The sequence below is a fragment of the Mytilus californianus genome, unplaced genomic scaffold (genome assembly GCF_021869535.1).
Source record: "Mytilus californianus isolate M0D057914Y unplaced genomic scaffold, xbMytCali1.0.p SCAF_11, whole genome shotgun sequence".
Lineage (NCBI taxonomy): Eukaryota > Metazoa > Mollusca > Bivalvia > Mytilida > Mytilidae > Mytilus > Mytilus californianus.
Window position 1 is genome coordinate 14118511 of NW_026262593.1, and position 12312 is coordinate 14130822.

At 33.5% G+C, this 12312-nt stretch overlaps 1 protein-coding gene across 3 annotated transcripts in view; it reads right to left on the reverse strand.

The window, feature by feature from the left end:
• Positions 1 to 978: 978 nt before the first annotated feature.
• LOC127719611 (uncharacterized) overlaps positions 979 to 12312 on the reverse strand; it is an 85042-nt gene continuing 73708 nt past the window's right edge. For all 3 annotated transcript variants that reach the window (XM_052225838.1, XM_052225836.1, XM_052225837.1), the window contains one exon: positions 979 to 3555. In XM_052225838.1, the coding sequence (XP_052081798.1) occupies positions 3141 to 3555 (415 nt within the window). In that variant the 3' untranslated portion in view covers positions 979 to 3140. The remainder of the gene's footprint in view (positions 3556 to 12312) is intronic.

Here is a 12312-nt window from a genome sequence, read left to right on the forward strand (position 1 = left end):
ATTGTACAAAATGATGCACGAATTAAAATTTGCGTCGAGCGCACCTGCCACGTGCAGGATTCATACTCACAACCTTAGTGTTGACAGGCTAGTGATGCATTAGTTCGACTTCTTAGACCAACGAGTCTCCTGATTTTCACTGTAAGTTGTTATTGGCTTTAAACTTTTTTTGGTAACTGCGAGTACCCTCAGATCTATACTTTGTGTCTAAAGTAGATTTTTAGTTGTTTTTGTCCTTGTTTGTTCAAGTGAGTTTATCCATTTTCAAATGATTTTTATACTTTAACTTTCTTGTGTTGTTACACCACCGTCCCAGGTTAGGGGAAGGATTTGCGCAGGACTTAACCCGGCTACATTATTCATGTACTTTTCTAGGGAAAATTATGTAACTCAGTTGTAGTCGTTTGTTGCTGTATATCATTTTTCTCGTTGTTTTGCACATAAATCAGTCCGTTAGCATTTTTTGGGTAAATTGTGTTACATTTAACATACAAGGGCCTTTTATTTCTTGCTATGCAGTATGGGGTTTGCACATTTGTAGTTTTCTACTAATAATGCACTCCCTTTGCATGTGCCCAGAGTTTTCTAAAGACCAAATTATCCAACATCGGCAGTGGCGATAGTGATAGTTCTTGTATTTGTACTATTTTTAGTTTAAGCCTCTGATTTTTGTTTTATCTTTTAACGTTTGGTTATCAATTATATGTCTTTTTCCGTAATAGAACTCTATTTTCTGTTTTATTTCTATAGTATGTCTTCTTTCGTTTTTTACATTTGTTTTTAATTTGATGCCCATTTTAGTTTTTGTTGTGTTTTCTATTTTAACGTCTGCTTTTTTAATTTTATACCAGTTTTTGTTCTTGACGTCTGTTTTCGTTTTTGACACCTGTTTTTTTTAATTTTTTGTATGTTCGTTGTATGTCTACTTTGGATTTTTTATGTACGTTTCTGGTTTTAACGTCTGTTTTTTAAATGCTGTTCAATCTTGCACGGATCTTTAATCAGTTAATTCAGAAAAAGGAATGATTTCATCGACAATTTGTATTAAAAAAACATTTCTACAAATAAGCAGATTTAAGAATCTTACATAGTGTGCCATATGGCTTTCAAGGTGTAATACCACCATTGATTTTTCCCTATTAGTCTTTGCTAAATTTGCACTTTTCAAAACATTGTGCAGAATTTATCTTTGTTTCAAATAAAAAAATACTTGGCATGATTGAAGTTTTATCCTGTCCAAAACTATAGAAAAATTTTCACATAACATTTCATTGCATATAAGAAAATAACCATCACTGGAGGTTAACCAATCTAATTTTATCCCTTATTTAACCTGTGTACAAGCTTTAGAAACCATGTAACCTCAAATTTCCAAAATTTCTATTAAAATTCAAATGAAAAAAATAATGGTGCTTTGAAATACCATAGATATATGTTATGACCAAGAAATGTTTTACTGCAATAAAATGTAGGATTAATTACCTACAACTGTCAAATACAAGGGAATATTTTTTTCGAACTATTTTCGTCCGGATCTTGCAACCGGATGTGACGTACCATGATTTGGTGGTATTACATATCAAATGTATTCTTTCATCAAAGTATATTTTTGGAAATTTTAAAACCTTTTCCGATGAATATATCTACATATATATATCATGAAAATATGAAATTTTGATAATGTTTTACAAATACAAAATTGGTCTGTATTGACTAATAGTTAACTATTGTGACTTTTGTCAATCCAGATTTCACATTTTTTTTCAGAATTTAACTAAAATTGTCCAGATTGATTTTAGATCATATTCATACATTTGCAAATGCAAAAAGAAACAAACGTTATACGTGTAATTTATATTACACAACATAAAATGTTTGGTTATAGGTCTTACTGGGTTTTTATCTATAAATTAATTGATATATACATGTAATTAGTTAATATACCTTAGCAGTTATTTATAAATTCATAAAAAGTATGAAAACGTATATTTAAAAAACATATATACAAAACTGTTGATTATTAAAAATTATCACCTTTTAAAAATGAATGTTTCAATACCAAAAAGCCCTTTCTTAAAAAAAATATGCTTTCAAAAATTTCAAGAACATATTTTACACACTAAGTTCAAAGTATTTGGATTTTTACTTCCTTTTGGGTCAGTCCCCGAAGCTACCACACGTCAAGTCGGTAGTGTTTCTTCGTTGAACTGATTAAATTACATTATTTATAAACTGTGTAAATATATTGAAACTAAGGTAAAGGTAAAAATGCTCTAACTCAAGGTATTTTGGCTTTTAAATGGTTCTTGGAAATTATCACTCAGCAAACAACAATTCTGTTGGACAATGCTATTTTGAATGAGTACAAATGAAAGAGATTTTGATTAATGCAAGGTATTGCATAACATTAGAACAAACTACAGAAATTTTTTGAAACGCTCAAACTTGTCAGAACCAGTCAAAGCACAAAAACAACTAAAATCACTAAAAACACAAATTACAAATGTGAGAGAACTCAAAAATCTTGCAAGACTAAAATAATATAATGTATCTAAGTCATGTTTTAATTGCAATTAAAAAAGTTAATGTTAGTAAAATTATTTTGTGTAAAAAGTGTAATAACAAAAATACCGAACTCCGAGGAAAAGATAATGTTTCTTTTCATGCTATTTTTATCGACCTTAATATAACGAGAGAACGAAAGATTTATGAGAGTTATTTCAGCAAAAACTATTATGGGAACTTTTTGATACTACATGTGTTTTTTCAGCAGAGAAAGGGGATGGTAGCAAACAAAATTCAAATAAAAATGAAATTACAAATTATAGAAAGCTGGTTACAAAAAGTGTTGACCAAACCCGTTACCCATAAATTTTATTCTGGAATAGTGCCAGCATAACCCAAGACATCTTCATTTTAAAGTATTGTAATATTTTGTAGTTATCACGTAAATAAAATAAAAAATGATGAAGTAATAAAAGGTTTAAATCTTTTTCAAAATGATTTTTCACCAGTATTTAACTAAAATTATGGAAACATTTTCAATCAATTTGAAACCTGTCGTCTTGTTATGGTATTCTCAGACAAAACATCATGTAGACATAAATAAAAAATTGTAAATTCAAACAAAACACTCGAACTTATGTATACTCTATCAGATATTTCAGATAGTACTGAGTATCATGAAAAATACAGTAAACTTTCGGATTCTGGACATTATCAACACAACTGTCAAATAATCGAGGTTTTATATCTGGATTCATTGGTGGTCTCTTATAGTCTGTTTTTCCAATGCATGATTTACCAGCCAAAACATTGGCAAAAAACATAAATTTATGCCCCTGTCTGTCTGACTCTGCATACAGATCAGAGTATTCAGGGGAAACAGCAAAATACGTTCCTTGTCCTAAACGTGCACCCATACGATCTCCAGCTAGACGAGGATCAAGATTCTGCTCTGCAATAACATCTAACATGTCAGGTGTAGTACCATGAAACAGGGAAAGCTGATTGGAACAACCTTTTCCATATGCATGTTCAAACTGCCTTTTCTTCCTGCAACATAATAAGTATGTTTTCTAAAACAAAAATATGTTAATGATAGCCGAATGAGAATTATGTTATTACTTTGATGCAGGCATTGTCAAACCATTTTATTTTAAGATTATAGATTGTTGGGGAGGAAAAACAAAACGGTTCAGATCAAGTGTACTATTCTGACAATTATATAAATAATAACCATAACTCATGCAGTATACCTCCATTGAACGCATTCATGAGTAACGCATGTGTTGAAATTGCCATATTCGAGTATCACAAAATGAAAATACATTCTTTGAGTATTGTTGTCGAAAAAATTTTGCTATCTTCTTCTCCAATACCAAATGTCAAGCAAACAATAATATAAATCATTTTCAACACAATAGTTGCGAATAAAATAATAATATTTAATAGCAATAGTATAATTTAAATTTAAAAGGTTGATTCTTAATTGTAGACTAACATAAGCAAGATAAATGACAAAGATTAAGATTTAAACTAGGGGCTCTCAAGAGCCTGTGTCGCTCACTTGTATCTACGGTTTTAGCAATCATGTAAATATTATAATAAATAGTATTAGATACCCTTATAAGGATTGAGGCCAAGTTTGGTTTAATTCGGCCCAGTAGTAACTGTTAAGCAGGTAATCCCATTGTTGTATGAAAACCCCTTATCATTACTATAGTATCTAAATTAGTTTTCCAGTTGTGACCATTTGAAATTGTTTTTTTTTACAATTTTCCCTTGACTTCTATAGTAAACCCTTTTGTTCTATTTTAAGCCATGGCTGCCATGTTGATTTGATGAAAGGGTCATCGGATACATTTTTCAATCAAGAATCAAGATACCTTATTGAAAATTGTTGCTTAGTTTCAATCTATTTGCCCCAGTAGACTAAGTATAGAAGATGTTTTTTGTAAAAAAATGACGGACGACGACGGACGACAGAGGCAAAGGGATGAGAAAAACAGAAAAAAATTAAGTGTCCATGCGCTTGTTTTCGAGATATACTAGAAGATGCCCGTGCAGTACAATTGGGCAAGTGTTGAAACAAAGAGTTTTTAAATTTCGCGGGCAGTATGTCGTCTTGCAATGTCTTAGCATGCGCGAAAGCATATAAGACACAGATCGATAAAGGTCTCCGAAATTTAATTTTTTTCTTCAAAATTGGCGTTTTCTGTTGAAAAAGGATGGTTTCAAAGACAAATCTAGGAAATACAAAACACTACATTTATACGTCATATATTTCGAATTTCCAATGGTTTCAGATGAGTTGCGGCACAAGGTAATCGGTGTCTACCGTTTAGCAGTATAGATGCCATTAGAAATTTGGCAGGACATGATTCTCTCTAGATTTTTCAAAAACTATAAGATTTTTAACTAGAGGCTCCAATTTAAAAAATGACTTTAAAGGGCAATTACTCCTTAATACGGTCAAATTACAATTTTGGTCATGTTTGACTTATTTGTAGATCTTTCTTTGCTGAACACTATTCCTGTTTACACTTTATCTCTATCTACAATAATATTCAGGATGATATTAGGAACCAAAAAACTGCGAAATTTCCTTAAAATTACTAGTTCAGGGGGCATGAATCCAACAACGTGTTGTCTGATTTTTCTGAAAATAGCAGGACAAACAAATAAAACCTAATGAACATTTTTACCCCATTTCAGATTTACTCTGAATGCTTTAGTTTCAGAGTAAAAGCCAACAACTGCATTTTACCACTATGTTCCATTTAGCCATGGCGGCCATGTTTGTTGGCAGGCAAGGTCGTCGGACACATTTTTTAAACTCAATACCCCAATGTTTATTGTGGCTAAATTTGGGTAAATTTGGACCAGTAGTTTCTGAAGAGAAGAATTTGTAAAAAGTTAACTGACGACGACGGACGACGGACCCAAAGTGATGAGAAAAGCTCACTTGGCCCTTTCGGACCAGGTGAGCTAAAAGGGGTCTTCTTAAAGTCAACAAGCATTCTGTGAGTATTGCATGGCAAAACATAGTCCTTTACCGATTAAAAATTCATTGTATTGGAACAAAATTCGAACTTGATCTCTAAAAGAGGGGCGAAAGATACCAGAGGGACAGTCAAACTCATAGATCGGGAATAAACTGACAACGTTAACGCCATGTCTAACAAAGAAAAAGACAAACAGACAATTAACAGTACACAAGACACAACATAGAAAACCAAAGACTAAGCAACACAAACCCCACTTAAATCTGGGGGTGATCTCAGGTGCTCTCGAAGGGTAAGCAGATCCTGCTCCACATGTGGCACCCGTCGCGATGCTCATGTTATTACAAGCCCAGTAAATATTCTAATTCGGTAGGTCACATTCGTGAAAAGGGAAGGGGATTGTAGTAACGACATAAGGAACATATCCGATATCATGAAACGGTGATTCCATAACGGTCAACCAACTCGTGATGGCTTCCGTTAAATTTACGAAGGGATGATTTGAACTTCACCATTGGGAACTCTTCGTTTAACTCATTCGACCCCAAGAAATTTCTGGAAAATCAGGCATTTTCGAAAATTTGCAAACGTATGCAAATTAGATGACTCTTGATGATGTAACTGATGCTGATCTATTAAACTATGTATTGAGATTTGGGGGCGGATGACATGGGTGGGTGGTGGGGTGGGAGGTGCTATATTTTCTGGTGGATTTGAACCCACCAATACTGAAAAATGGTTTTTCGATTTTAATACGACCTTGAGAGGTGAACATTGACTTAACTGTGTTTCTTTATCATTTAAGTATTACCTTACAGTTAGTTTCTTTGTCATTCAAGTATTACCGTACAGTTACAGCAGTCTATCCATACTGACTGGAAGTAAATGTGACTTGAGAATCTTGCTGGGGAATTATTATTGGCTAGCCAAGTATGCCTAAATGTCCGTTTTTACCAATTTCTGACAAAACGGTGACCAAGATTTTAAAGACAACATTTCTTTTGGCCATATCATACCTCCTTGTGTTCCTGTACCATCTATGCAAGTATTTATGATAATAGTTGATACCTACAGCCCATACCAGTAACGTAGTGGCCATAAAAAGACTCCCACCCCAACGTGATTTTGGCTACTTTTCACGTTTTTTCGATTTTGAACTTTAAAAACGGAATTAAATTTGCCATATTTTCATAATCACATATCTAAGAAGAGTTTATGGACCATGAATCGCATGTTTGAAGTCCCTGCTGTAAAAACGGTTGAGATGGGGCAGTTCTAAAAAAGTATGGAGTGTCATACAGGCCATCAAAGATTGGTGGTCGCCATCACGACTACGGGCGGGATTGGGGCGAAGGGGTTCAACGTATTTGATCAAAATCGTCAAATTTGTCTTCTGTTGGGTTATAGGGACATTTTGGGGTTTAAAACTGACCAAAACACTCTTTTAAGGTTGAAAATCGGAGAAAATATGTTTAGTTTAACTCATTCGACCCAAAGAGATTTCTGGAAAATCAGGCATTTTCGAAAATTTGAAAACTTATGCAAATTATATGCAAATTAGTAAACTCTTGATGATGTAACTGATGCTGATCTATTAAACTATGTATTGAGATTTTGGGGGCGGATGGCATGGGTGGGGGGTTGGGTTGGAGGTGGTATATTTTCTGCTGGGTTTGAACCCACCAGTACTGAAAAATGGTCATTTTAAGTCTATTTTTCGATTTTAATACGACCTTTAGAGGTGAACATTGACTAAACTGTGTTTCTTTGTCATTCAAGTATTACCTTACAGTTACATCAGGCTATCCATACTGACTGGAAGTAAATGTGACTTGAGAATCTTGCTGGGGAATTATTATTGGCTAGCCAAGCATGCCTAAATGTCCGTTTTTACCGATTTCTGACAAAACGGTGACCTAGATTTTAAAGACCACATTTCTTTTTGCCATATTATACTTCCTTGTGTTCCTGTACCATCTATGCAAGTATTTATGATAATAGTTGATATCTACAGCCCATACCAGTAACGTAGTGGCCATAAAAAGACTCCCAACCCCACCTGATTTTGGCTACTTTTCACGTTTTTCCGATTTTGAACTCTAAAAAGGCCATTAAAGTTGCCATATGTTCATAATCACACATCAAAGAAGAGTTTATGGCTATGAATTGCATGGTTAAAGTCCCTGCTGTAAAGGGAGTTGAACGAGGCAGATCTAAAAAAGTATGGAAGGTCATACAGGCCATCAAGAATGGTGGTCGAATTGGGGGCGAAGGGGTTAAACGTATTTTATCAAAATCGTCAAATTTGTCTTCTGTTGGGTTTTAGGGGCGTTTTGGTGTTTAAAACTGACCAAAACACTCTTTTAAGGTTGAAAATCGGAAAAAAAATATTTTTAGTTCAACGTATTTTATCAAATTTGTCTTCTGTTGGGTTTTAGGGGCGTTTTGGGGTTTAAAACTGACCAAAACATTCTTTTAAGGTTGAAAATCGGAAAAAAAATATTTTTAGTTTAACTCATTCGACCCCAAGGGATTTCTGGAAAATCAGGCATTTTCGAAAATTTGCAAACTTATGCAAATTATATGCAAACAAGAATTCTGAGAGTATTGCATGGCAATACATAGTCCCCTACCAGGTAAAAATTCATTATACTGGAACAAAATGCTAACTTGTTCTATAACTTGTCATGGTGTAAACCACTAAAGGCTCTAAAGAGCCTGTGTCGGTCACCTTGATCTATATGCATATCAAACAAAGGACACTCTACAACATTGTAGACGAGAATAGACTACATGACAAAAATCTCTATTTTGTTGATCTTGTATTACTGATTTTTTAGTCTGTTTAGTTTCTCTCTATCTTCTTTAGTTTTGCTCAAAACACAAAAGAGGGTAAAAAAAATCCTCATTTAAAGGCAATCACTCCTATGAAGAGTGACAGTCTACTAACTATATCGGCCAAATTTGACTTTTTAATAGATCTTGCCTTGCTGATCATTTTTGTGATTTAAAGTGTTTATTTATCTATTATAATTAAAATCATATAAGGCATAATGGAAAAAAATGTTTCTCTCTAAATATCATAGTTTTCATGATAATCATGATAATAAGCAAAAATGAAAAATCAAAGAGCTTAAAAGCTCTGAGGGAAAAGACGGCAAATGTTTCTATTTTGTTTGTTTGTATCTTTTGATAGTCTTCATACAAAGAATGAGCAAACACATGTAGAAACATTGATAATATTGAAATTAATTGTTGGTTAATAATGTAATTTCATTTCCTTAGCCAAGAATTCATCATAGAATCAATTTGGACCAATAAAGAGATTGGCACCTTCTAATTCAAAACATTTCATTAAAGTTGAAAGTTAATTATCTAAAATTCAATTGAATTCTATCATTTAAAAACTACAACAATATATATTTTTTTTTATTGTATACCACTGAACTGCAAGCTAGGGCATTTCTCCATTTTTTGTGACAGGGCTCTAAGATTTTAAATTTTTTCTCGATAAAGTACGGACTATAAAGTCTATTCAGTTTTAAATTTCCATTTAAATATGTTTAAATTAAAAAAAGCCATTTGAAAATTTTATATATTTTTTAATATTACAATGATTATGTTGGTACATAAAATTTTGTTTTAATGGAAAACTACTTATCATATAATAAGTATCACATTTTAAGTGTTCAGATACAGAAACTTTTCTTTAGGTGGATAATTACTCATCAATTTGAGGTGCTCCTGTATTTGAGGAGAGATTCTCAATACAGTTACAAAAAAGAATGAAAACTGACGTTTCTCTCCCCAATCCCATGTATCCCATTGTTTACCGTGAAAGTAGTCCGAGATTACTCTGACGTCCAACGGCTGTTTTGCCAGACAAGCTGGGGCCGTGGGACGTCAGAGCTCGTCCCATATCAAAAAGTGGATATTTGCCCGTCCAAAATAGATGCGCTGCTTCGTCGCTTCTGGTGCCTTGGAATTATATAAATCGGGTATCAATTTGTTCATTTTTCATTTATCTCTTCATTTTATGTAAGTTTCACCTACCTGCCACCCTTTATTTTCTCATATTTAGACAGTTTTCACAGTGACCCATCGATGCAGACATTTTTACTTTTATTTTCAAATGTTACGAGAGATTTTGCGACCTCGAGACTCAAATATGCAAATGTTTATACTTTTTTCACCTCCTTTATAGGAGATCGATATTTAACATTTAGTAGCCAACCACGATTTCTCACCTCCTTTACAGGAGATCGGTATTAAGCATTTAGTGCCAACCACGATAACATTCGGAAGCTCTCGGATATTTACATTGCTTGCATCGTAAATGAGCGAGGTGTTAGATTATATATTCATATTGACCTAGGGTCATATGCATATATCATTTCCCATAGTCCATTGTGCCTTACTTTTTTCTCGTGATCACATGACAATCTTTCAAAATGAAAGTCAAAATGCCAGAATCGGTGGGTCACTGTGAAAACTGTCTAAATATGAGAAAATAAAGGGTGGCAGGTAGGTGAAACTTACATAAATGAAGAGATAAATGAAAAACGAACAAATTGATACCCGATTTATATAATTCCAAGGCCGTCCGTTGGCACCAGAAGCGACGAAGCAGCGCATCTATTTTGGACGGGCAAATATCCACTTTTTGATATGGGACGAGCTCTGACGTCCGACGGCCCCAGCTTGTCTGGCAAAACAGCCGTTGGACGTCAGAGTAATCTCGGACTACCGTGAAAGTTGACCTACAAATCAAAGCATTGCATGTTTGAATCATCTACAGCAAACATAATTATGTTTTTAAATAAACAAATACCGATTTCTAAATCATACACGATGTATGTGAATGATTTTAATAATGAGGAAAGGATATCCCTCTTCTACCTAGTGTGGAATTCCAACCATGACGTCACTAGGTTGGATATATTTAGAATATTTCGTAATACTGATTTTTCCAGATTGTAAAAGAAACGTAAATAATGTTAAGGAGAGCTCAAGATACGATAATTTCACGAGATACAGAAGGCAAATGTGTTAAAAAGTGTTCAAAGTCAATCTGTTCATTTGTGTGTCTCCTTCTCATCAATTCAGTATGAAATTTTGAGGTGTTTTCCCCAACTATAAAAACAAAATGAGTGACGTGAGGGGCTTGGAAGTCTGGCCAGGCACATATAGGGACTTGACGGCTTCAAGCCGTCTTTCCCAAAAATGGTAAAATTTCCAATTAATCTGAAATAACTCCTAAAAGAATTTGTCTAACAGTTTTGACGTATATGGACAATTGGTAGAGCTCATTATTCTGAACATTTCTCTATTTATAACGGTTCAAAAAATAATAGACAAAACTTGCATTTTCCCCCTATGTTCTATTTTTAGCCATATCGGCCATGTTGGTTGGTAGACGAGGTCATCGGATACATTTTTTAAACTAGATACCCTAATGATGATTGTGGCCAAGTTTGGTTAAATTTGTCTCAGTAGTTTTAGAGAAGATTTTTGTAAAAGATTACAAAAATTAACAAAGAAACAGCTGCGCCATGAGCGCATGATACGCTCGTCGTCTTGTGTGTGAATTTTTATGCAATAATCATAAATAGTTTCTGACATACCGCGCGACATGCGAAAACCCCTCTTTTTTTCACAAAACTCAATATCTCTAAAATAAAATTTTGAATCAAAAACAAAAAGTATACAGATCTTTAGATTAATATAACTAAGAAGTTTGTAAAATTCTAAGCAATAATCATAAATCGTTTTTGAGATACGGCGCGACATGTGAAAACCCCCTTTTTAAAAAAAAAAATCAATATCTCTAAAATAAAATTTTGAATCAAAACCAAAAAGTATACAGATCTTTAGATTAATATAACTAACAAGTGTGTAAAAATTTAAGCAATAATCATAAATCGTTTTTGAGATACGGCGCGACATGTGAAAAACCCCTCCCCTTTTTTTACAAAATACTCAATAGCTCAAAAATAAAACTTTGAATCATCACCAAAAAGTATACAGATCTTAAGATTAATATAACTAAGAAGTGTGTAAAGTTTTAAGCAATAATCATAAATTGTTTTTGAGATACGGCGCGACATGTGAAAAAAAACACACACCTGTTTTAGTTACTAAGTACCGTAACTCAAAAAGTTTTAATCTTATTTTCACCAAAAAGTATACAGATCGTTTGATCATCAAAAGAAACAACTATATTAAGTTTCATGAAATTTGGATAAGTCGATCTCAAGTTACGGTGCCACATGTTTACGTCGGACGGACGACATTTGTATACCATAATACGTCCCGTCAAACTTTTGACACGCGTATAAAAATTGTTAAAAATTGACTTTAAAGGGCAATAACTCCTTGAGGGGTTACTTTGCTGAACATTATTGCTGTTTACAGTTTATCTCTATCTATAATAATATTCAAGATAATAACCAAAAATTGCAAAATTTCCTTAAAATTACCAATTCAGGGGCAGCAACCCAACTACGGGTTGTCTGATTTGTCTGAAAATTTCAGGGCTGATAGATCTTAAATCTGCATTTTACTCCTATGTTCTATTTTTAGCCATGTCGGCCATGTTGGTTGGCAGGCAGGGTCATCGGATACATTTTTTAAACTCGATACCCTAAGGATGATTGTTGCCAAGTTTGGTTAAATTTGTCTCAGCAGTTTTAGAGGAGACGAAGATTTTTTGTAAAAGATAACAAAAATTTACAATAAATTGTAAACTAGAGGCTCTAAAGAGCCTGTGTCGCTAACCTTGGTCTATGTGCATATTAAGCAAAGG